This window comes from Scyliorhinus torazame, chromosome 1 (assembly GCF_047496885.1).
Source record: "Scyliorhinus torazame isolate Kashiwa2021f chromosome 1, sScyTor2.1, whole genome shotgun sequence".
NCBI classification, from domain to species: domain Eukaryota; kingdom Metazoa; phylum Chordata; class Chondrichthyes; order Carcharhiniformes; family Scyliorhinidae; genus Scyliorhinus; species Scyliorhinus torazame.
This window is the reverse complement of record NC_092707.1, coordinates 410943653-410970598: the sequence shown is the minus strand read 5'-3', so window position 1 is coordinate 410970598 and position 26946 is coordinate 410943653. Positions and strand designations below refer to the sequence as shown.

At 47.7% G+C, this 26946-nt stretch overlaps 1 gene segment (V, D, J or C); it reads left to right on the top strand.

Moving 5' to 3' along the window:
• The first annotated feature begins 241 nt into the window (after positions 1 to 241).
• LOC140411142 (Ig heavy chain V region HC-3-like) lies at positions 242 to 19992 on the top strand. The segment is given in 5 exon segments: positions 242 to 573; positions 14882 to 14955; positions 17324 to 17365; positions 17574 to 17616; positions 19414 to 19992. Coding segments are annotated over 5 exon segments (450 nt in total).
• The last annotated feature ends 6954 nt before the right edge of the window (positions 19993 to 26946 follow it).

Sequence of the window (26946 nt, the reverse complement as noted above, 5' to 3'; positions counted from 1 at the left end):
GATCACGGAGGAGGAATAGGGAAGTTGGGAATGGTGGGGGGAGTGGCAGAGACAGCTGAACATGTGACCTTCAACAAATAAATCTTTCGCTTTTTCAGATCAGAGCGTTTGATAATTTCTTGACTTTGTCCCCAAGGTAACATCAGCGGATACATTTCTCCTTGAAACATTTGCAGATATTCACAACCTTCAGACTGGTTATAACTTGTTGATATTTTTGTCTTAAAGGTGCGAATGCTCCAGTCCTTATCCAGTCTCCGAGCCTGGAACGTGTCACAGAGGGTCAGACTGCACGGTTACAGTGCACCATGCGGAACGCCGCAGTGACACACACCGATGTTCACTGGAACCGGGAGCTGCCAGGGAAAGATATGGAGAGGGTTTTAACACATGATATAAAGAACAACACACAACGGAGTCCAGGTTTCACTGAGCGTTTCCATCCTTCCCGAGACACGTCCAATAAAACCTTCATCCTGACAATCAGCAACGTGCAGCCCAATGACACTGCCATCTATTACTGCTCCGTGTGGGGAGATATCAGTGGGAATGGATCACAGCTGAATGTAACCAGTAAGTACAGTTTCCATAACAATATTCTGAAGTAATCATCACTTACTCATGACTTATTTAAATGATGAAATATTTTAAAATGCTGCTGTGCAGAGAGACCTGGGTGTGCTAGTGCATGACTCGCAAAAAGCTGGTTTACAGGTGCAACAGGTGATTAAGAAGGGAAATGGAATTTTGTCCTTCATTGCTAGAGGGATGGAGTTTCAGACTAGGGACGTTATGCTGCAATTGTATAAGGTGTTAGTGAGGCCACACCTGGAGTATTGTGTTTAGTTTTGGTCTCCTTACCTGAGAAAGGACGTACTGGCACTGGAGGGTGTGCAGAGGAGATTCACTAGGTTAACCCCAGAGCTGAAGGGGTTGGATTACGAGGAGAGTTTGAGTAGACTGGGACTGTACTTGTTGGAATTTAGAAGGATGAGGGGGGATCTTATAGAAACATAGAAGATTATGAAGGGAATAGATAGGATAGATGCGGGCAGCTTGTTTCCACTGGCGGGTGAAAGCAGAACTAGGAGGCATAGCCTCAAAATAAGGAGAAGTAGATTTAGGACTGAGTTTAGGAGGAACCTCTTCACCCAAAGGGTTGTGAATCTATGGAATTCCTTGCCCAGTGAAGCAGTAGAGGCTCCTTCGTTAAATGTTTTTAAGATAAAGCTAGATAGTGTTTTGAAGAAGAAAGGGATTAAGGGTTATGGTATTCGGGCCGGAAAGTGGATCTGAGTCCACAAAAGATCAACCATGATCTCATTGAATGGTGGAGCAGGCTCGAGGGGCCAGATGGCCTACTCCTGCTCCTACTTCTTATGTTCTTATGCATTGACTGTATCGGAGGTGTGTTAGTGATAAATATCACAATCCCCCCTGGTGAAGGGAACCCATTAGAAAATAGACTGTTTGAACTCATGTGGTTTTACTCACAGAAAGATTCTGTCTCCATAACTTCAATTCTTTGACATTTCTCTGTTTCGCTCCTTCTCTTTGTTTTAACCTTCTCTCTCTCCTTTGTTTATTCAGGTATTTGTCAATGTGGTGCCTCTACCTGTTTTGTTTTATATTCATATCTGGTGGGCATTATTGACAATGGTCCAAATTGGCTGGTTTAGCACAGTGGGCTATACAGCTGACTTATAATGCAAAACAAGGCAGCAGCGCAGGTTCAATTCCTGCACCAGCCTCCCCAAATAGGTCCCAGAATGTGGCGACTAGGGGCTTTTCACAGTAACTTCATTGAAGCCCCCTTGTGACAATAAGTGATGATTATTATTATCCTTAATTGCCCTGGAGAAGGTGGTGGTGAGCTGACTTCTTGAACCGCTGCACGTCTTGTGGTGTAGGTACACCCACAGTGCTGGTTGGGAGGGACTTCCATGACTTTGACCCAGCGACATTGAAGGAATGGTGATAAATTTCCACGTCGGGATGGTGTGTGACCTGAGGGGGAAGCTTGCAGTTGGTGGTGTTCCCATGTATTTGCTACCCTTGTTCTTCAAGGTGGTAGATGTTGTGGGTTTGGTAGGTGCTGTGGAAGGAGTATTTGCGAGTTGATGCAGTGCATCTTGTAGATGGTACACACGGCTGCTACTGTGTATCAGTGGTGGACGGAGTGAATGTTTAAAGTGATGAATGGGGGGGGGCCAAGCTACATGGTGCTTTACCCTGGATGGTGTCGACCTTCTTGAGTGTTGGAGCTGCACTCATCCAGGCAAGTGGAGACTATTCCCTCACACTCCTGTCTTGTGCCTTGTAGCTGGTGATCTCTGATCTGCTCATGCACCCACAGTATTTATGTAGCTGGTCCAGCTTGTCCCTGGTCAATGGTGACCCCCATGATGTTGTTGGGGTGGGATTCAGTGATGGATAATGAGAGTTGATTTAGGAGATTCTCTTATTAGAGATGGTTATTGCTTGGCAGTTGTAAGCTGCAAATGTTGTCGACCACATCTCAGCCCAATCCTGAATGTTGTTCAGGTCCTCCTGCAGTCAGAGTCCAGGTTTCACTGAGCGTTTCCATCCTTCCCAAGACACGTCCAATAAAACCTTCATCCTGACAATCAGCAACGTGCAGCCCAGTGACACTGCCGTCTATTACTGCTCCGTGTGGCAGAGGGATAACCACCCACCTTTAGGAGAATTCTAAACTTTTTTATGCCCGTGGGTTTCCGGCTTCTCCTCTCCTGCTGGATTCTCTGCTCCCTCCCGTCCCCAAACTCTCCACGGTTGGGATGGGAGAGGGATCATAGAATCCCTACAGTGCAGAAGGAGGCCACTCGGCCCATCGAGTCTGCACTGGAAGAAGACTCCACCCACCCAATACCCGTAACCCCACAAATGAGGGTCAGATAGGTGAGTGGAGTGACATTCAGAACAGCACATTCATACTGAATAGCAAAGCAGGTTTGATAGGCCAAATAGCCTACTCATGCTTCTAATTCTTATGGTATTATGTTGCTATTTTGTGATTCTGGCACAAGGACGCCCAGATCCCTCAGTTTGCACTGAGTGCTGAATTTGGTGCATTTGAGTGCTATAGTGAGAGTTTGGTGACTGAGGGAGTATAAGGCTTCATTTTTATCTAAAGTCTAGTCTTTCTTTTATTTAGTTAATTAACTTAAAAGTTGCTGTTTGGTTTAGAAGAAGGTGAATTTTCAATCAGCTTTAAACAAAGCTTCTACTTGTCGGCACTTGCAGCTGGAGCTTGTTAATTAGTTAATTGGATTAGGCCAGTTTTCAGAGGCTAGATTCACAGTATAAAAGTGATCCCCTACAGTGCAGACTTTGTTTGCACTGAGTGCTGAATTTGGTGCATTTGAGTGCTGTAGTGAGAGTTTGGTGACTGAGGGAGTGCTGAATTTGGTGCATTTGAGTGCTATAGTGAGAGTTTGGTGACTGAGGGAGTTAGGTGAGGAGGGAGTAAGGTGCTCCTTTCATTTTGTTTCCTACATTTCCGCAAAGAGTGAGAAGAGAGACAGGCGTTTACAGAGAGTGCAGCTGACTGGGAGCAGAGTCGGAGGGCAGAGATCCAGTTGGTCCACAGGGCAGCTATATTCTGTAAGGTAAGAGGGGATGGAGGCTAGGCCAGTTGCATGCTCCTCCTGTAGGATGTGGGTGGTGAGGGATACCACCGGTGTCCCCGCTGACTATACCTGCGGGAAGTGCACCCAACTCCAGCTCCTCAAAGACCATGTTAGGGAACTGGAGCTGAAGCTGGATGACCTTCGGATCATCCGGGAAGCAGAGGGGGTGATAGAGAAGAGTTAACAGGGAGGTAACCACACCCAAGGTACAGGACAAGAATAGCTGAGTTACAGTCAGGGGGGAAAAAAAACAAACAAACAAACAGGCAGACAGTGCAGGGATCCCTCATGGCCATTTCCCTTCAAAACAAGTATACCGTTTTGGATGCTGTTGCGGGGGATGATCTACCGGTGGAATGCCCTAGCGGCCAGGTCTCTGGCACTGGATATGGCTCTGGTGCTCAGAAGGGAAGGGGGGAGAATAGAAAAGCAATAGTTGTAGGAGATTCAATGGTTAGGAGAATAGATAGGAGATTCTGTGGTCGCGAGCGAGACTCCCGGAAGGTATGTTGCCTCCCGGGTGCCAGGGATGTCTCGGATCATGTTTTCAGGATCCTTAAGGGGGAGGGGGAGCAGCCAGAAGTCGTGGTGCACATTGGTACCAACGACGTAGGTAGGAAAAGGGGTGTGGAGGTAATAAATGAGTTTAGGGAGTTAGGTTGGAAGTTAAAAGCCAGGACAGACAGAGTTGTCATCTCTGGTTTGTTGCCGGTGCCACGTGATAGCGATGCTAGGAATAGGGAGAGAGTGCAGCTGAACATGTGGCTGCAGGAATGGTGTAGGAGGGAGGGCTTCAGGTATTTGGATAATTGGAGCACATTCTGGGGAAGGTGGGACCTGTACAAGCAGGACGGGTTGCATCTGAACCAGAGGGGCACCAATATCCTGGGAGGGAGGTTTTCTAGTACTCTTCGGGAGGGTTTAAGCTAATTCGGCAGGGGAATGGGAGCCGGATTTGTAGTCCAGCAACTAAGGTAGCCGATATTCAGGACGCCAAAGCGTGTAATAAGGCAGTGGGGATGGGAACACTGACAAAGGAGAGTACTTGCAGGCACGGAGATGGGTTGAAGTGTGTATACTTCAACGCAAGAAGCATCAGGAATAAGGTGGGTGAACTTAAGGCATGGATCGGTACTTGGGACTACGATGTGGTGGCCATCACGGAAACTTGGATAGAAGAGGGGCAGAAATGGTTGTTGGAGATCCCTGGTTATAGATGTTTCAATAAGATTAGGGAGGGTGGTAAAAGAGGTGGGTGGGGGGGTGGCATTGTTAATTAGAGATAGTATAACAGCTGCAGAAAGGCAGTTCGAGGAGTATCAGCCGACTGAGGCAGTATGGGTTGAAGTCAGAAATAGGAAAGGAGCAGTCACCTTGTTAGGAGTTTTCTATAGGCCCCAAAATAGTAGCAGAGATGTGGAGGAACAGATTGGGAAACAGATTTTGGAAAGGTGCAGAAGTCACAGGGTAGTAGTCATGGGTGAATTTAACTTCCCAAACATTGAGTGGAAACTCTTTAGATCAAATAGTTTGGATGGGGTGGTGTTTGTGCAGTGTGTCCAGGAAGCTTTTCTAACACAGTATGTAGATATTCCGACCAGAGGAGGGGCAATATTGGATTTAGTACTTGGTAATGAACCAGGGCAAGTGAAAGATTTGTTAGTGGGGGAGCATTTTGAAGATAGTGACCACAATTCTGTGACTTTCACTTTCGTAATGGACAGGGATAGGTGCGTGCAACAGGGCAAGATTTACAATTGGTGGAAGGGGAAATACAATGTTGTCAGACAAGAATTGAAGTGCATAAGTTGGGAACATAGGCTGTCAGGGAAGGACACAAGTGAAATGTGGAACTTGTTCAAGGAACAGGTACTACGTGTCCATGATATGTATGTCCCTGTCAGGCAGGAAAGAGATGGTCGAGTGAGGGAACCATGGTTGACAAGAGAGGTTGAATGTCCTGTTAAGAGGAAAAAGGAGACTTATGTAAGGCTGAGGAAACAAGGTTCAGACAGGGCATTGGAGGAATACAAGATAGCCAGGAGGGAACTGAAGAAAGGGATTAGGAGAGCTAAGAGAGGGCATGAACAATCTTTGGCGGGTAGGATCAAGGAAAACCCCAAGGCCTTTTACACATATGTGAGAAATATGAGAATGACTAGAGCGAGGGTGGGTCCGACCAAGGACAATAGCGGGAGATTGTGAATGGAGTCTGAAGAGATAGGAGAGGTCTTGAACGAGTACTTTTCTTCTGTATTTACAAATGAGAGGGGCCATATCGTTGGAGAGGACAGTGTGAAACAGACTGGTAAGCTCGAGGAAATACTTTTTAGGAAGGAAGATGTGTTGGGCATTTTGAAAAACTTGAGGATAGACAAGTCCCCCGGGCCTGACGGGATGTATCCAAGGATTCTATGGGAAGCAAGAGATGAAATTGCAGAGCCGTTGGCAATGATCTTTTCGTCCTCACTGTCAACAGAGGTGGTACCAGGGGATTGGAGAGTGGCGAATGTTGTGCCCCTGTTCAAAAAAGGGAATGGGGATAACCCTGGGAATTACAGGCCAGTTAGTCTTACTTCGGTGGTCGGCAAAGTCATGGAAAGGGTACTGAAGGATAGGATTTCTGAGCATCTGGAAAGACACTGCTTGATTTGGGATAGTCAGCACGGATTTGTGAGTGGTAGGTCTTGCCTTACAAGTCTTATTGAATTCTTTGAGGAGGTGACCAAGCATGTGGATGAAGGTAAAGCAGTGGATGTAGTGTACATGGATTTTAGTAAGGCATTTGATAAGGTTCCCCATGGTAGACTTCTGCAGAAAGAAAGGAGGCATGGGATAGTGGGAAATTTGGCCAGTTGGATAACAAACTGGCTAACCGATAGAAGTCAGAGAGTGGTGGTAGATGGCAAATATTCAGCCTGGATCCCAGTTACCAGTGGTGTACCGCAGAGATCAGTTCTGGGTCCTCTGCTGTTTGTGATTTTCATTAATGACTTGGATGAGGGAGTTGAAGGGTGGGTCAGTAAATTTGCAGATGATACGAAGATTGGTGGAGTTGTGGATAGTGAGGAGGGCTGTTGTCGGCTGCAAAGAGACATAGATAGGATGCAGAGCTGGGCTGAGAAGTGGCAGATGGAGTTTAACCCTGAAAAGTGTGAGGTTGTCCATTTTGGAAGGACAAATATGAATGCGGAATACAGGGTTAACGGTAGAGTTCTTGGCAATGTGGAGGAGCAGAGAGATCTTGGGGTCTATGTTCATACATCTTTGAAAGTTGCCACTCAAGTGGATAGAGCTGTGAAGAAGGCCTATGGTGTGCTCGCGTTCATTAACAGAGGGATTGAATTTAAGAGCCGTGAGGTGATGATGCAGCTGTACAAAACTTTGATAAGGCCACGTTTGGAGTACTGTGTACAGTTCTGGTCGCCTCATTTTAGGAAGGATGTGGAAGCTTTGGAAATAGTGCAAAGGAGATTTACCAGGATGTTGCCTGGAATGGAAAGTCGGTCTTACGAGGAAAGGTTGAGGGTGCGAGGCCTTTTCTCATTAGAACGGAGAAGAATGAGGGGCGACTTGATAGAGGTTTATAAGATGATCAGGGGAATAGATAGAGTAGACAGTCAGAGACTTTTCCCCCGGGTGGCACAAACCATTGCAAGGGGACATAAATTTAAGGTGAATGGTGGAAGATATAGGGGGGATGTCAGAGGTAGGTTCTTTACCCAGAGAGTAGTGGGGGCATGGAATGCACTGCCTGTGGAAGTAGTTGAATCGGAAACATTAGGGACCTTCAAGCAGCTATTGGATAGGTACATGGATTACGGTAGAATGATATAGTGTAGATTTATTTGTTCTTAAGGGCAGCATGGTAGCATTGTGGATAGCACAATTGCTTCACAGCTCCTGGGTCCCAGGTTCGATTCCGGCTTGTGTCACTGTCAGTGTGGAGTCTGCACATCCACCCCGTGTCTGCGTGGGTTTCCTCCGGGTGCTCCGGTTTCCTCCCACAGTCCAAAGATGTGCAGGGTAGGTGGATTGGCCATGATTAATTGCCCTTAGTGTCCAAAATTGCCCTTAGTGTTGGGTGGAGGTGTTGACTCTGGGTAGGGTGCTCTTTCCAAGAGCTGGTGCAGATTCAATGTGCCGAATGGCCTCCTTCTGCACTGTAAATTCAATGATAATCGATGATTAATCTAGGACAAAGGTTCGGCACAACAATGTGGGCCGAAGGGCCTGTTCTGTGCTGTATTTTCTATGTTCTCTGTAACACAACACGTTGCAGAATTTGGACGGCATGGTGACACACTGTTGTTAGCACTGCTGCCTCACAGCACCAGGTTCCAAGATTCAATTCCGGACTTCGGTGACTGTATGGAGGTTGTACGTTCTCCCCGTGTCGCCGTGGGTTTCCTCTGGGTGCTCCGGTTTCCTCCCACAGTCCAAAGATGCACATGTTAGGTGGATTGGCCGTGGTGAATTGGCCCTTAGTGTCCAGGGATGTGCAGTTTATGGGGTTACGGGGAGGAGTGGACATTGGTGCAGTGATCATTCGAAGGCATCAGTGCAAGCTCGATGGGCCGAATAGTCTCCTTCTGCACTGTAGCGATGCTATGATTCTATGATCGCAGCCTCTCATCAGCCAATTGGATATATTCCATTTGATAACAATAAATGTCTGAAGAAGCTGGATACGACAAAGGCTATGGGCCCTGACAATGTTCTGGCAATAGTCCTGAAGACTTGTGCTCCATAACCCTAACCTTAGCCAAGCTGTTCCAGTACAGCTACAACTCTGGCATCTACCCAGCAATGTGGGGAATTGCCCACGTGTGTCCTGTACGCAAAGCGGGCCAAATCCAACCCAGCCAATTACTGCCCCCTCAGTCTACTCTTGATCATCAGCTAAGGGTTGGAAGGGGTCAACAAAGGTGCTATCAAGCAGCATTTGCTGATTAATAATCTGCTCACTGATTCTCAGTTTGGGTTCTGTCAGGGCCACTCAACTTCTGTATGGTTACAGTCTTAGTGCAAACATGGACAAAAGAGCTGAACTCCTGAGGTGAGGTGGGAATGGCTTTGCTTGATATCACGGCAGTCCTAGACCGAGTGAGACATCAAGGGGCTGTAGCAAATCTGGAATCAATGGGGATTAGGGGGAAAGGTTTTGCTGACTTGAGTTACACTGAGCACAAAGGAAGATGATTGTGCTTGTGGAGGTCGAACAATCTTCAATTTTAATCGCTCCAACATTGGCAGTCGTGCCCTCAGCTGCCTGGATCCTAAAGTTCTGGAATTGCTTCCCGAAACCTCTCCCCCTCTCGTTCCTCCTTTAACATTCCCCTTGAAACCCATTCCTTTGACCATCTCCCCTTGTTGCTCCATATCTTGCTGGGTATCAGGATTGTGAAGCTCCTCAGGATAGTTTATTGTGTCCGGGATCCTCTTTGAATGCAAGTTATATTTGTTTCCTTTGGACTGAAACATGTGATTTCCTTTCACAGTTAATGAAACACGAGCTGATCAAGTTTCGATGCTGCTACCTGTCTCTGTCATTCTGGCTGCTGTACCTGTGCTTATTGGAGGAATTTTAGTCACAATTTGTCTCAGAAAACGATTTGGTATGTGTGAAAATTCATTCCGTTTGAGTTGATGGTGATGAAATTGGACAGAATTCCAGAATGAGGGAATGGTAACTGATTGTGAAGGCTGATGGTGAAATTGAGAATCGGACGCCAATCTTTTATTCAATACTGGATTCATTTACAGAATACAACATCGCACAGGTCTGCCTCCCCCTCACCAACTCCAGTGTCCCATCACTCTCCTCTTGTATTCTTTTGAGCATCAAATGAACAATTAACAGAAAAAATGAATGGACAAACCCTCAAACGAGCACTGTCAGGATAGTGTCACAAAACCAGGAACAAGAAACTACACAGGGACAGAGATAGGTTCAGTGAGTGGACAAAGATCCGGAAAATGGAGCACAATGTGGGGAAAATGTGAACTTGTTCATTTTGGCAGGAAGAATAGAAAATAAACTTATTATCTAAATGGTGAGAGATTGCAGAACTTTGAGTTACAGAGGGATCTGGGTGTCTGAGTGCATGAATCACAAAATGCTGGTAGAGTACAGACACAGCAAGTAATTAGGAAAGTTAATAGAATGTTACTGTTTACTGTGAGGGGGAATTGATTACAAAAGTAGGGAGGTTGTGATTCAGTTGTACAGGACATTGGTGAGGCCACATCTGGAGTATTGTGTACAGTGTTGGGCTCCTTATTGAAGGAAAGATGTAAATGTGTTAGAACCAGTTGAGTGAAGGTTCACTAGACTAATACCAGGAATGAGCGGTTTGTCTTATGAGGAAAGGTTGGAGAGGTTAGGTTTGTATCGACTGGAGTAAGAGTGAGAGGCGACTCAATTGAAACCTTTCAGATCCAGAGCGGTCTTGACAGGGTGGATGTGGAGAGGAATTGTGGGAAAATCCAGAACTATGTGTTATGGTTTAAACATAAAGGGTTGGTAATTTCAGAGAGAGATGAGGAGAAATGTTTCACTCCGAGGTTGGTGAGTCTCTGGAACTCTCTTCCTCAAAAGGCAGTGGAAGCTGAGTCTGTGAATATTTTTAAGGCAGAGCGAGAGAGATTCTTGATTAACAAGAGGGTGAAAGGTTATCGGGGTCGTCAGGAGAAAGGTTATCGGGGGTCGGCAGGTGAAAGGTTATCGGGGTCAGCAGGTGTTGCTCTCTTTGGTGTTGTCTCTTAATTTGGCTCTGTTTAATTATGTTTGCTCAAGAGTCGCCAGGTATCTTTCGACACCGCCACAAGGTTCAGAACCGAATACTGATCAATGACTCGATACACCTGTTAGTAAGTTCAAAAGCAATGCTCATTTATTTACACACAGTCAAATCAACTCATGCATAAACTCTACAAACTAAACTATCACTATTACTAAAGCCTATACTTAGCTTCGGGTGCCCACTCAGTCAGAGGAACAATGGCCATTGCTCGGTTCTGAGGCTGCTGGGTTGAGCTGTTTACAGGATAGCAACTAGGAGCATCTATCTCGTAGCGTGTATTGACTTGGAACTTACTTGGTCTGGTGTAGCCGCTAGGCTGGTCTCTCTCTTTGGTGAGAGCCAAGGGCAAAGAAGAAAGATTCTCCCTTGGGGAATACCTTTTATACCTAAAGGGCTTTGCGCACTTTTGGGCAGGCCTTGAACTTGGCCTCAATTAATTGGGCCTTTCCCAATTATTCGTATCGATCTTCCTCCAATAGAGGGGTGGGTTCCCTGATTGCTGGGCATGTCCTAGGTGGCCGTTGGTTTGCTTTGTTTGAGTCTCCTCTGGCGCCGGGGTGTCTGCCTTAACATTGTTTATCTAAATGTTTCCCTTTTGTCCCCCGAGATGGCTCATTAGTATGTAGATGGCTTAGCAGTTTCTGTCCTGTCTGAGAGCCAAGGCTCTCATCAACAGACAGACGTTGCACCTGCTTGTTTCTCAATATTGTCCAATTTTCCCTGCATTCTGTGCAAGTGTCCATTTTGTAATCGGACGTGGCCATCCCAGATGGCTACACTGGAGAGAGGTTGTCGGGGTCGGCAAGAGAAAGGTTATCGGGGGTCGGCAGGTGAAAGGTTATCCGGGGTCAGCAGGAGAAAGGTTATTGGGAGTCGGCAGGAGAAAGGTTATCCGGGGTCAGCAGGAGAAAGGTTATCGGGGGTCAGCAGCAGAGAGGTTATCGGGGGTCAGCAGGAGAAAGGTGATCGGGGGTCGTCAGGGCAAAGGTTATCGGGGTCGGCAGGAGAAATGTTATCGGGGGTCGGCAGGAGAAAGGTTATCGGGGGTCAGCAGCAGAGAGGTTATCGGGGGTCAGCCGGAATGTGCGGTTGAGGTTCCGATCGGAGCAGCCATGATATTATTGAATGGTGGAGCAGGCTCGAGGGGCCGAGTGGCCTCCTCCCAATTTGCAGGTTGCAATGTTTGTCTGTACACAGGAAGTTTATCCAATGAAAGTAAAATATCTATTCTGAAGGTGGGGGGAAGAGGCGTCATGATGCCCTGCAGCCCCTGGACAGGGAGGGTGGGGCTGATGTGTAAATAATATTTGAGCAGAAGCCCCTCAAATAATGAAACAGGATCTCAGCCTCACACGGCCAAAAGACCCTGAAATCCGGGATCCTCGAGGGCCCGGCAATTACAGGCCCCCTGGGAGTCTGTGAACCAACTTCACATTGGGAAGGGGAGGCCTACTGAAAGCTATCACCTTGCAGCTGATCCACTCCAAGTCCTCACCAGTGACCCCTCTCCCTGTGACCCCCCATCCCAACCCACTTGCCTCTCACTCCAGGGATCCAGTGATGATTCCTGGTGAGGACCCAGTGTCAGCAGCCACCCCTTCTGGAAGCGCTGCTGCTGAGGGGTCAGCCTCTGATTGGGCGGCAGCTTTTGGGGCGGGAATCTGTGCTGTGCTGGGGGCTTAATCTGACGGGAGGCCCAAGCTGTTCAGGTAGGTGCCTGCTGCCTGGTAAATGTAGTGGGCCTCCCATTGAAAGGCAACAAGTGTTTCTATCAGTTCACCAACAGGTCTGCAGAGCCCCTGTCACCGCAAATAAATTCCGTCCATCGTGTAAAATGCAGAGACAAACCTTTCAGGAGTGAAATCGGGAAACATCTCTTCACCAAGGGTGAAGTTTGGAAAACACTTCCACAAATGGTAATTGATGTGAGATCAATTATTAACTCTAAATCTAATAAACTTCCTACGAAAGGAGACAAGGACGTATCCACAACATCCATGACAGACATTACTGGAAGAGTTACTGGACGCAAGCATATGAGATAAAGGGAACTGTAGCGACATGTATGACCATCTGGTAGAAAGGCCGACACCATACTGGAAGTAACAAGAAAGAAATGGCAGGAGGACCTGGGGATCGAAATAGGGTGGGGACTCTGGAGCGAAGCACTGCATAGGGTCAACTCCACCTCTACGTGCGCTGGGCTCAGCCTGATGCAACTAAAAGTGGTAAATAGAGCCCACTTAACAAGAACCCGTATGAGTAAGTTCTTCCTGGAGGTGGGGGATAGATGTGAACGGTGCCAAGGAGGCCCAGCCAACCACGCCCACATGTTCTGGTCCTGCCCCAGACTTGTGGAGTACTGGACAGCCTTCTTCGAGGCAATGTCCAAAGTGGTGGGGGATGAGGGTGGAGCCATGCCCGAAAGGGGCGGTCTTCGGTGTATCAGACCAGCCAGATCTATTCCTGGGGAGGAGGGCGGATGCATTGCCTTTGTCTCCCTGATCGCCCGCAGGCCACTCGCACGGTTCAATTCCCGTACCAGCCTCCCCGAACAGGCGCGGAATATGGCGACTAGGGGCTTTTCACAGTAACTTCATTTGAAGCCTACTTGTGACAATAAACGATTTTCATTTCATTTGAAATGGAGAAAATCAAATTGGCCATCCGAGGGTCAGACGACGGCTTCCACAGAACGTGGGAGCCATTCACCCAATTGTTCCGGGTCCTGCTTGTGGCCAACGAACAAGCAGAAGAATAGCCAGGTAGCCAAGAATCAGGGGAAAGTAGCCGAGGCGGGGGAGGGAGGGATAGACCAGGCGTTGGGGGGGGGGGGGGGGGCGGACAGCAGCTAAACTTAAGAGAAAAGAAAGGCGAACCACAGGAGAAGGGGAGGGGAGGGGGGGTTGGAAGAGGGAGGAGACAGGGAACAATAGAGGGGAACCAGTGAGGTGGGGGGGGGGGCAGGCGAGGGAATGACAGCCGGAAGGAGGGCATGGGAAACTATAACAAACTTGGTATCTACAGGAACAGAGAACAATGAAAATCCGGGCGAAAGACGGGACGAACGGCTGAAGCGGAGGTGATCGCGAGACGAGAACGGCAGCGAAACCGTCCGGGAGAAGCAAGCGACAAACACCAGCACCAGATCCATTCGCGGATTGCTCTCTGTAATTGTTCTGTATTTGTTTCCCCGGCGCCCAAATGTCTATGTTCCCCCTCCCGCGCCCCCCCGAGTTCCCCCCCCACAAACAGACGCCGACTTATGTGCTAAAAACAATACTGCTGTTGTTGAGTGAGCACAGAATCCCCGACCAGTTATTTTATTCTAACTTTTTTGTTGTTGTTTGTTTTGTTTTTTGTGCGTGTTCCTTTCTCTTCTATGTATATATATATATATATGTATGTATTCTACTTTGTGTATATTATGGTAAATATACTTTATTCAAAAACCCAATAAAAAACATTTATAAAAAAAACTTTAAATCTGAGATGAAGGGTGTGATCGACCGGCCAAGGTGTGCCCGATCGGAAGCGCGAGGTGGCCGGGAGATGCCAGGTGAGGCCGTTCCCGGGCTTCCCGGCAGCCATGATGCTTCCCGGGATCTACCCAATTCCCGCGAGGAGGCGTGAGCAGAATCCCACCCACAATGGGTGGGACCAGGCCATGGGGCTCCTGTTGGTTATAAACCTATTGAAGCGCGCTTACCCGCAATCTACCGGCCTCCCAGGATCTACTGGTCTCCTCAGGGAGGCCTCAGCCGGGCACCGTTCAGTACTGGTCCACACAAACATGGACCAGGTGGAATGGCACCTGGGGGGGTCTCCCAGCCCATTGGAGATCCCTGGGTGGCCAGGAATAGTGCAGCGTGGCCCCCTGGACCTCCTCCTGGATTGGGGGCACCTTGGTAGTACCTGGCTGGCACCTTGACTCTGCAAAGCTGGCACTGCCCAGGGTCATGGCTTGAGGGGGGTATGAAGGGTGGGATGCCGCCCTTGTCACCGGGAAACCCATGCGCCGGCGTGGGACCGGAATATCCCGCCGGTGTGACCAGCCGGTAAATCCCGCCCTAAGTGTGGTTAGATAGCGGTGTGGAACTCACTGACAGAGCCAGGGAGAAACTCCCACCAAAACACACCACGAATCACACTGAGAAACTTTCCGGGAGATCGCGCCTCAGAGATTTTTGTGATCCAATGGATGTGGTGAAATGACAGAAATATGGAGTTAGGTGACAGATAAACCATGATCTCATTAAATGGATGGAATGGGCAGAAGGGGCAGAATGGCCTGCTCCTGTTCCCATCAGGCTGATGTTCCAATCATTTTTCTAACCTTTGCTTTCAGAAGTGTTTAACATTCAGGGTAATGTTGTCAACAATATAACACTGGCTTCATGGTGATTTTGACCATTTATTTCACAGCTTCATCAGGGAGAGCTGGTGATCAGAGCCAGGCTGCAGGTGACAGAAACCCTCGTTGGACAGGACCCCGATGGGTGAGATTCTCTGTTTCTTACTGTCTGTCTTTGTGTAACAGCAAAGGGCCCACCGGGGGAGCTGGTGTCAATGTGAGTTTGTGATTTCAGATCCATTTCTTCTGCACACACCAACATTGCATTTTCTCAACGAATACAATGCATGTGATTGGACCGTCACTCAGTGACATACAGAGAGAGAGCAGGAGATCTGATCCCAGCTTTCTACATATTCCTCGGCAACACTCATTGGGAGGGATTGGGAACAGGTTGGAAAGACTCATCTGTAATTTTCTCTTTTGGTGGGCAGTCCCGGACCTCTGTGTCTCTCAGGGAACTCTACTGCCACCCACAATGCCTCCTCAGTATTTTTTCATAGAATTTACAGTGCAGAAGGAGGCCATTCGGCCCATCGAGTCTGCACCGGCTCTTGGAAAGAGCACCCTACCCAAGGTCAACACCTCCACCCTATCCCCATAACCCAGTAACCCCACCCAACACTAAGGACAATTTTGGACACTAAGGGCAATTTATCATGGCCAATCCACCTAACCTGCAAATCTTTGGACTGTGGGAGGAAACCGGAGCACCCGGAGGAAACCCACGCACACACGGGGAGGACGTGCAGACTCCACACAGACAGTGACCCAAGCCGGAATTGAACCTGGGACCCTGGAGCTGTGAAGCAATTGTGCTAACCACTACATATTCTCCCCGTGTCTGCGTGGGTTTCCTCCGGGTGCTCCGGTTTCCTCCCACAAGTCTCAAAATACATCCTTCTTCGGTAAATTGGACATTCTGAATTCTCTGTCTCTGTACCTGAACAGGTGCCGGAATGTGGCGACTGGGGCTTTTCACAGTAACGTCATTGCAGTGTTAATGGAAGCCTACTTGTGACAATAATAAATGTTTTTTTAAAAATTGAACCTATGTCCCCTGGTCATTGATCCCTCCACCAAGGGGAAAAGTTTCTTCCTGTCTACTTTATCCATGCCCCTCATAATTTTACAAATCTCAATCATGTGCCCCTCAGTCTCCTCTACTCAAAGGAAAACAATCCCAGTCGATCCAATCTCTCTTCATAACTAAAACTCTCCAGCCCAGGCAACATCCTGGTAAACCTCCTCTGCACCCTTTCCAGAGCTATCACATCCCTCGTAAAGCTGTGGCCAAACAAATGTTTTACACAGTTCCAACTGAACCTTCCTGCTCTAAACTCTATGCCTCAGTTAATAAAGGCAAGTATACCAGAGGCCTTCTTAACCACTGTATCCACCTGCTCTGCTACATTAAGGGATGGGTGTATATGCACACCAAAATTCCTCGGAAACTCGGTGCTTCCCAGGGTCCTGCCATTTACCAAGAACCCTCTCTTGTAAGTACTTCTACATTTATCAAAGTCCTTCTACCTGGAGATTTATCTACCTTTAAGCCTGCCAGACCACTCAGAACCTCCTCTCTGTCTGTGTTAATCTCTTAAATTTTATTACTCTCCTTCCCCCTGATTTCTACACCCACAAGAACATCATTCCTCAGATAAGGACATCAAAACTGCACACAATACTCCAGGTGTGGCCTCACCAATTCCCCATACAATTCCAGTAAAACATCTCTATTCCTCTTTTCAAATCCTCCCACTATGAAGTCCACCTACCATTTGCCGTCTTTCCTGCCTGCTGTACCTGCGTGCTTACGCTGAGTATCCACCTCTCTCAATTTACACCCACTCAAATAATAATTCCCTTCCTATTTTTGCGACTGAAGTGGATAACCTCACATTTATCCACGTTATACTGCATCTGCCATGCATGTGCCCACTCACTCAGCCTGTCCCAATCCTGCTGAAGCATCTCTGCATCCTCCTCACAGCTCAGCCTCCCACCCAACTTTGTATTGTCTGTAAATATGGAGGTACAGGAGAAACTGTTCCCACTCAAACGTACATCAAGAACTAGAGGGCACACATTCACAATAATGAGCAAAAGGAGAAGTGAGCCAGAGGTTGAATGAACTTCCTGTGAGGGTGGTGGAGGGAGGTCAAATCGAGGTATTCAAAAGGGGATTGGATTGTTATCTGGAAAGTGAGACTGTGCAAGGTTCCGGGGATAAGGCAGGGGTGTGGGTCTCGGTCTAATGTTCTTCCAGAGGGCCAGTGCAGACCTGATGGGCCGAGGGGCCTCTTTCTGCACTGGAAAGATTGTGTGAAAGATTCAGAGTGGAATGTACTTTACCTCCTGCTGAATTAAACTGTTTCAGAAATCGGGCACCGTCATGGAAATATAAACCTTCCCAGACTATAATTCCTGACACTTTAGAATCAGGTTTTAGTAAATTCTCATTTTCACAACAGCTACTAAACCCAATCTTCACTGTTTACATTTTGTTACAGAATTTGGAAGCTTCTCCAGCAGATTCTGACCCAACGTACACGGTAAATATCTCTCACTACAACAAACTGGGATATGTCTGGTGATCAACATTCACCACAGGATCAAAGTTTCCTCTTTCGACATATAATAAAATAAATCCCTTTTTCCCAGAAGCCGCTATGATTAGAATGTGGAACATTTTCAAATAAGCCTCTCATTGTGCACGTGTTACACAATCACAATTTCTAACATGTCTCTATTTTCCCTCAGGCATTACAGCAACCAACTTCATCTGTATACAGTGAGATTAAAGGTATGTTTCTATCGCACTGAACAGAGGTTCAGGAAAAGCAGGTGGATTCTGTCAATTTCTGTATAAATGGTGAAACTGTGGGAAAGCCTGACTCAAAATGGACCCATATCAGCAACACTGCAGAGAATGGATAGAGAGCAGTGAGTCCAGTGTGAAATGGACCATGATTAGCCCCGTGTGGTAATATATGTAATGTTGTGTGTTCAAAGAACAAAGGACAGTACAGCACAGGAACAGGCCCATCGGCCCTGTGAGCCTGCACCGATCGTGATGCCTGTCTGAACTAAAACCTTCTGCAATTCCGGGGTCCGTATCCCTCTACTCACTGGCTGTGTGGAGTCTGCACGTTCTCCCCGTGTCTGCGTGGGTTTCCTCCGGGTGCTCCGGTTTCCTCCCACAGTCCAAAGATGTGCAGGTTAGGTGGATTGGCCATGCTAAATTGCCCTTATGGACCAAAAAAGGTTAGGAAGGTTTATTGGGTTATGGGGATAGGGTGGAAGTGAGGACTTAATGGCTCGGTGCAGACTCGATGGGCTGAATGGCCTCCTTCTGCACTGTATGTTCTATGTTCTGTGATCTATTCCCATCCTATTAATGTATTTGTCAAGATGCCTCTTAAACATCGCTATCGTATCTGCTTCCACCACCTCCTCCCGCAGCGCGTTCCAGACACTCACCACCTTCTGTGTCAAAAACCTGCCTCGCACATCTCCTCTGAACTTTGCCCCTCGCACCTGTGACCCTGGGTAAGTGACTTTCCCACCCTGGGCAAAAGCGTCTGACGTTTCACTCTCTCCATGCTCCTCATCATTTTATAAATCTCTGTCAGGTCGCCCCTCCGCCTCCGTCATTCCAATGAAAACAATCCGAGTTTATCCAACCTCCCCTCATAATGAATACATAGAAACAGAGAAAATAGAAGCAGGAGGAGGCCATTCGGCCCTTCGAGCCTGCTCCCTCATTCATTCTGATCATTGCTGATCATCAAGTTCAATCCCCTCCAGACCAGGCAACAACCTGGTAAACCTCTTCTGTCCTCTCTCCAAAGCATCCACATCCTTCTGGTAGTGTGGTGACCAGAATTGTACACAATATTCCAAATGCGGCCTAACTGAGGTTCTGTACAGCTGCAGCATGACTTGCCATTTCTTATACTCAATGCCCCGATGGATAAAGGCAAGCATGCCGTATGCCTTCTTGACTACCCTATCCCCCTGTGTTGCCACTTTCAGTGACCTGTGGACCTGTACGCCCAGATCCCTCTGCCTGTCAATACTCTGAAGGGCTCTGCCATTTACTGTGTTATTCCCACCTGGATCAGACCTTCCAAAATGCATTACCTCACATTTATCCGTCATATCTCACCAATCGATACACACACATTCACAGATACAAAGATAGACCTAAATGTCTACAAACAGACACACATTCCCAAGTGTACATCGACACACAGACATACAGACACGTGTACACGTTCACATATACTTACACACAGATATTCAATAACGTGTAAACACACATTTCCAGCCATGATTCCCAGTGTATGGAGTGGGAATACTGAACAATTTTCCTTTCATATCCACTCGGTGTTCAGACCAACTGTAGCCCCGACTGTCATTCCATCTGGGATCAGCTCACTGTGTGCAGGCTGGAGATGGAGTCTGGGAGTTTCCCGTCATTAAGAACAGAGTTACAATCTGGACAAACTCCTCAGAGGAGCTGAAATTATCCTTTATTCTCACGTTGGCTGCAGCTTGAGTTTTGGAAACTAATCTATTTTTAATTTTGTTTGAACAGGCAACAGACAAGCTCCCGGCTCCTGAACTACAGAAAATATCCTTCGATATGACACCATTCCGAGGCCAGGAGCATAAGGACGATTAGGAACATGATCAAAACAGTGTCCTTATATCAGAGATCAACTCCTTACACTCACATTCTTCCCACATCCCCAATTCTACCCACCACCTTTTTCCATTTCCCCAGGCTGCACTATCAGCTTCTCCCCAATCTATCTCCCTTGATCCCTGTCCCTTTGGTAATTTAAAAGATATAGCCAGCTTTCCGCAAGGAGTTGAAAACTGCAGGAGAGACGGGGTCAGAATCTCAGGAAAACCCAGACTTATTTAAGTGAGAATGCAGAGTGCTGGGCCACGCTCTTGAAAAGGGTTTTTTGGGTTATTGGATTGTGTTTTTGAATTGGAACAGTTAAGGGGGAAATCATTCAGGGTTATACATGGATTACTGTCGCTGTGTGGTGTCTTTATGTTTGTAATTGATAAAAATTCTTGCTGTGTGTTTATATATAAATGTTAACTAAGTTCTTGGAACAAAGCTTGTTTTGATTAAAGTGTCTGGGAAGACTGATGAATCACACCCGAAGGCTCTTGTGCTCAACCTTGCCAAATTCAACAGAACGATTGTAGGTCAGGTGGACTTCATAATATACTTTGGAGTTTCTAAGCCCTGGCCCATAAAATTAGACAGAACATTCCAGACCCTAACCACTCGCTGTGTGGCTCTGCCTCCACCACACTCTCAGACAGAACATTCCGGATCCTAACCACTCGCTGTGTGGATCTGCCTCCACCACACACTCAGATAGGACATTCCGGATCCTAACCACTCGCTGTGTGAGTCTGCCACCACCACACTCTCAGACAGAACATTCCGGATCCTAACCACTCGCTGTGTGAATCTGTCTCCACCACACACACAGACAGAACATTCCGGATCCTAACCAGTCCCTGTGCGAATCTGTCTCCACCACACTCTCAGATAGAACATTCCGGATCCTAACCACTCGCTGTGTGAATCTGTCTCCACCTCACTCTCAGACAGAACATTCCGGATCCTAACCACTCGCTGTGTGAATCTGTCTCCACCACACTCTCAGACAGTACATTCCGGATCCTAACCACTCGCTGTGTGAATCTGCCTCCACCACACTCTCAGACAGAACATTCCGGATCCTAACCACTCGCTGTGTGAATCTGTCTCCACCACACTCTCAGATAGAACATTCCGGATCCTAACCACTCGCTGTGTGAATCTGTCTCCACCACACTCTCAGACAGAACATTCCGGATCCTAACCACTCGCTGTCTGAATCTGCCTCCAACACACTCTCAGACAGAACATTCCGGATCCTAACCACTCGCTGTGTGAAAAGGTTTCTCCTGTGCTTCAGTAACTGCTCTCTCCACCTGTCCTGCCACTCTCAATGATTTCTGCACATTGACCCCCAGCTCGTGCCTGTCCCCCACACTCTCTACACTTCATTCCACTTTCTATTCTGGTTTAGCTCAAAAATAATCTGCCAGGCGATCCTTTCCTGCTCCTAATTCTGACTCCTTGAGCACTGCCAGTTGTGGCTCAGAGTAACTGAGTGACCTGGCATGACTACATCCAAATGATTCATTGAGTGGGAAGAGATCGGAAGGGTGTGGAATTACTGACACCAGAAGTGTGGTCAGATGGTCAATAGGATAGCAGAGGTTTGTGTGGAAATTTAAGAAATTCTAGGTGCTGTTTATTACAGTAAAGTTCAGTGTTTAGGCCTCCTCATTCTCAGTCCATAGTTTTTCAGTTTATTTTAGATTTTTCAGTCAGTTTGTACCAGATTTTGAGTGGAAGATCCAAGTGTGCAGTGTACGTCTGATTACATCATGTTGTGTCGAATATACGGCCCAGAAACAGATCATTCAGCACAATGAGCCCATGCAGTCCATGTCCAAATGCAGCAAGACCTGGACAATATCCAGGCTTGGACTGACAAGTGGCAAGTTACATTTATACCACACAAGTGCCAGTCAATCAACATCTCCAACAAGAGAGAATCTAACCATCGCCCCTTTACAGTCAATGGCATCACCATCACTGATCCCCACTATCAACATCCTGGGGGTTACCATTGACCAGAAACTGAACTGGATCAGCCATATAAATACTGTGGCTACCAGAGCAGGTCAGAGACTGAATTCAGCAGCGAGAAACCCACCTCCTGGCTCCCCAAACCTTGTCTTTCATCCACAAGGTACAAGTCAGGAGTGTGATGGAATACTTTCCACTTTCCTGGATGAGAGCAGCTCCAACAACACTGAGCAAACCGAAGACCTTCCAAGACAAAGCAGCACGCTTGATTTACACCCCAGCCACCAGCCTCAACATTGTCTTTCCCCAGCACGGACACACAGTCGCAGCCGTCTGTACCATCCACAAGAGGCACAGCAGCAACTCACCAAGGCTCCTTTGACAGCATGTTTCAAACCTGTGACCTCTACAATCTAGAATGACAAGAGCAGCAGATACCTGGGATCACCACCATCTGCAAATTCCCCTCCAAGTCACTCACCATCCTGACTTGGAAATATATCGCTGTTCCTTCACTGTCGCTGGGTCAAAATCCTGGAACTCCCTCCCTAACAGCACGGTGGGTGTACCTCCTCCACATGGACTGCAGCGTTTGAGAAGGCAGCTCACCCCCACCTTCACAAGGGGCAGTTAGGGATGGGCAATAAATGCTGGCCTAGTCAGCAACACCCACATGGTGTGAAAGTATTTAAATAACAGTCCATGCCGGTATTTATGCTCGATTTGAACCTCCTGCAATCCTTTCCCATCAAACCATCAACATATCCTGCCTCATCCTTATTTGTTTACTTCACTTCCCCAAAACTGTTTCTCTGCTACTTGCTTCAATTCGGAAATAGAGAGGGTTCCAAGTTATTTGTATTTGTGGGGATACAAAGTAAGTTATAGTTTCAAATAAGCTGAATTTTGTGTTTCTGTATTTGTGTGCTAAAAATGAAATAAAACTTCAATTTTAATCTCATTTCTTAAAAGTTGCCTGAAAATCTGTCGGTTGGTTTCGATGCCTGCATTGTAATGATGGTTTTACAAAACAGTGAACAAAAACTAGGCTGTTGCTTAGTAACCAGGAGCCCAGACAAAGACAGTGAGAGCAGTTAGTTCAGGAGAAAGAAGGTAAACTGGGAGTAAGCAGATTTCACAGAAACTGCTGGAACAGACAGCACCATACACAGGGACAGAAAGACACTCCCAAGATAAAGAACAGCAAGTCCTAGAAACCAGGGATTGGGAAAGAACAGAGTTCCAGGAAAACTGTGAAGGCAAAGGAAAGATGAAGAGGAATCTGGAAAAAGGTTCTGTTCAGTGAAGTCAGGAGCAGAGAGAAAGGCTCCCAGTTAAGGTACAGACCTGGGGCATGGCGGCTTGCGAGATGGTTGGTAACAACTTATACAGCCTGTGAAAAAGTGGCATTCTGTTGGCACAGCTGGGAACCTTGAAGGCTTGGAAAGCTTGAAGGCACATGACAATCCAGGGCAGGGGAATACCTGAAGGAGAGTTTGGAACCCTGGAGGTGAATCCTTGGTGAGAACACAGATCCAAAGTTGGCTCAGTAACAGGAAACAAAGGGGAATGGCCAATGGCTGCCCTTGCGAATGGGAAGCTGTTTCAATTGTTGTTCCGCAGGGCTTGGTGTTGGCACCCCTGCTGTTTGTTTTATATATTAACAATTTGGACTTGAACATGGGGTGATGGGAGCAAGATTGGGAAATTTGCAGACAACACACAAATTGTCAGTGCAGTCGATGGTGTAGAGGATAGCTGTCAGCACCAAAATTATATCGGTGGGTTGGTGGAGTTGGCAGAGATTAATCAATGTTTTATTCTTTAGTTAAAAGTTCATGGGCAGTCCTGTGACTCTGTTCTGTAATCTGCCAATTAAGTATCGAAACAGAAATAGCGGGATTCTCTGTCGGCCGACGCTGGAATCAGGAAAGGCGATTGGGCGGAGAAACGGTTGTGAGGCCAAAATGGTGGCCGTTGCTGGCTGCCCGACAGAATGCCGTGCTCCGGTGCCTCAACCGCGGTGTCAATGCGTTCTACTCTGCACGTACAGTAAACGCCGTTCACATATCATTAGCGGCCTGAGCCGGTATTCACCGGGGCTTCCGCGATGCTCCGCCTCCACCGGGAGGAATTACCGACGGCGTGTTTCACTTGTGGTTTCAACAATCGGGAAACAGGCTCCGTGGCTGCTGAGGGAGAGAGAGGGGGCACGAAAAGTGTCCAATATCGCTATAGTGTGCTGATAGTTGTGCCGCCGGCCGGGGAACTTCTGCCAGGGTCTCGGGGGAGTACCGGGGGGCAGCCAAGAGGTGGGGCCGGGCTGGACGGGCACAGAACACCATTGCCGCAGCCGGCAAGGCAGCCACGCGGCTGTGCACGCTGCCGACTGCTCACTGTGAACTTAGTGCCACAGGACTCACCAGGCCACCTCCCCCCCCCCCCCCCCCCCCCCAAGTATCCTCTGGCCGCAGCTGACCCAGCAGCGGGATGGGCGCGCTCCAGCACAACCGGTGCCATCCTATTGGCTGGGATGAGTGTGTGTGGGGAGTGGAGTGCGGATATGCAGCTACAGCTTGTCAGCCTCTCGAGTGTCAATCCCGACTCCGGCATATCCAACACCGTTTCCCATTGGAATCGCTCGTGTTCCACAGGGTGCCGCGCTAGCCCCGGAGCACAGTCAGTTCAGGTGAAAGAAGGTAACCACTCTGATACCAGCACGGTAGCACAGTGGTTAGCACACTTGCTTCACAGCTCCAGGGTCCGAGGTTCGATTCCGGCTTGGGTCACTGTCTGTGCGGAGTCTGCACATCCTCCCCGTGTGTGCGTGGGTTTCCTCCGGGTGCTCCGGTTTCCTCCCACAACCCAAAGATGTGCAGGTTAGGTGGTTGCTCGTGGTAAATTGCCCTTAGTGTCCAAAAATAATAAGTGTGGTCTCTGGGTTACGGGGATAGGGTGGAGGTGCGGGCTTAGGTAGGGTCCTCTGGCAAAGGGGCTGTGCAGACTCGATGGGCCGAATGGTCTCCTTCTGCACTTGAAATTCTACGATTCTCAGATTAACGGTTGATTAATTTCTCCGGGAGCGGCGCCAGTCTTGCTGTCGTAGAATTCCATCGGTTCTGTCCCGGCGTCAGCACTTAGTCTCTGAAACGGAGAATCCCGCCCAGTATCTCTCAAGCTGGGTTCCACTCTAGCGTCTGATTAGATGCACTAACATCAGCTGGCATCGTAACATTGGAACCACTCAACGTGGGAGCGAGTTCCACATTCCCATCACTCTCTGGGTAAAGGCTGCCCTCTGAATTACCCATTGGATTTATTAGTGACAGCCTGATATCGATGGCCTCTATTTTCACTCTTCACCACAAATGGAGACATTCTCTGTTTACTCTTTCAATACCTGCCATCATTTTAAAGATGTTGATCACTCATTTGTCTTCTCTTTTGAAGAGAAAGGGCCCCAGCCTAATTATCTTTTCCCAATTGGAATAGTTTCCAGTCCCGGTGTGAACCTTGTAAATCCTCTTTGCACCTTCTTCAAAGCCTCTATATCATTTAGTCCATGAAAAGAGAATACGTAACAGGTCAACACAAGGTACACAATGTAGTGGGAGAATGATGTTTTAAGAGATAAGTGGTTATATAAGATGTAAGAAGAGGATCTGTGTGAGAGAGCTCCACCCTTCAACAACTAGAATGGACAAGTCTTGGCAGCCTTGTAGGCCTCAGCGACCCTGACATCCGATCCGGTTTCATCACCGGAACCACCGGCCCCGCCCAGTTGCTAAAACGAGTTGGCTGAATTATACGTAGGCTCTCCAATCGCTGCAGTTCACCCTCGACCTTCCCAACAATAGCATGAGGGACTGGCCGAACCCTGAAAAAACCGGGCTGGGCCTGCGGATCCACTTGGATTTTCACCACGTCCCCCTTCGTTCTCCCAAGGCCCAGCCCGAAAACACGCGGCACCACTGAGACAGCAGCACCTGTATCCAACTCCATTTGGATTAAATGTCCATTGATCGGCACAGGGATGTGAATCGGTGCCACCCTTGGTGCAGCCACACACTTCAGCTACACTTCCAACTTGTCTCCAGCTTCTTCAATACGGGGCTGCACCTAACTCATCCCAGGCGGGCAGGGCGTTGTCCATCACGCTGCCGGCAGCCTCGGCGGCCTTGGTGGCCTCAGAGACCCTGACATCCACACTCCTCGCCGGGAGAGGAGTTGGTACCTCTCGGATCTGGACAGGGTGTGCAGAGTGGCTCAGGGTCTCTATAACTCAGTTCCGCAGCACCGCGGCGGTCCATTCTAGCTCTTGTTGTTCCCAAAGGGAGGAGAATTTGGTTTCAATGATTTTCAATAAATGTTTCCACCATTTACATTTTTGCAGCAAATGTGTCCCTCGCTGTGTGAACTCTTCATGTTAAACCAACTTAATGTGGGCAACTTGCACTCAGTGAATCATAAACGTCACTTATCAAAATCCACCCAGAAGGGGAGCAGCTATTGGCTCATTGTCGCTGCTTCCTCTTTAACTTCGTTACCTCCTGTGAAAAAGGAGATTAAAGCAGCTTCTGTCGGCTGGGACACTTTGTGTTTCAATGTATTTACTGGACCTGCAATAAACGGTGTGGATAAAGAGGATTGTTATTCTGTTGAGATGATCAGTAAAACTCTTTTTGTTGTGACTCTGTCACTCTGTGTTTCTGGGGGTAAGTACAAGTTTTAGTTTGGTTTGGAGAAGTTTAACTTGTTCTAAAAGAACTCTCCCTGGTTTGTGCTGCGGTGTCTCTGCACCTGTAACTTGTGTGAATTCTAGAGTTAGAACATTCAAACTGGACATGAGAGTTTCAGCAGAATTTATCACCACATTGAGAATGTTCAGTGCACCTGACACAGAGTTACACAGACTGGGAACACGGGTCAGAAAACTCAGTTTCCCATTCTTCTCTGTTACTCATTTAATGTGACAATGGGTTTGAGTGACAGTCTGCACATTCAGTGGGTGTATTTAGGAAGGATTGAATTAATGTGCACATTAAGTGGATGTATTTGGGGTGGTTGAATTAACCTTCACATTAAGTGGGTGTATTTAGGAAGGATTGAATTAATCTGCACATTAAGTGGGTGTATTTAGGAAGGATTGAATTAATCTGCACATTAAGTGGGTGTATTTAGGAAGGATTGAATTAACCTTCACATTAAGTGGGTGTATTTGGGGTGGTTGAATTAACCTTCACATTAAGTGGGTGTATATGGGGTGGTTGAATTAACTTTCACATTAAGTGGGTGTATTTGGGGTGGTTGAATTAACTTTCACATTAAGTGGGTGTATTTGGGGTGGTTGAATTAATCTGCACATTAAGTGGATGACACAAAGATTGGTCGGGTGTTTAACAGTGAGTTTGAGCTACTTGGGTTACAGGAAGATATATACGGGATGGTCAAATGGGC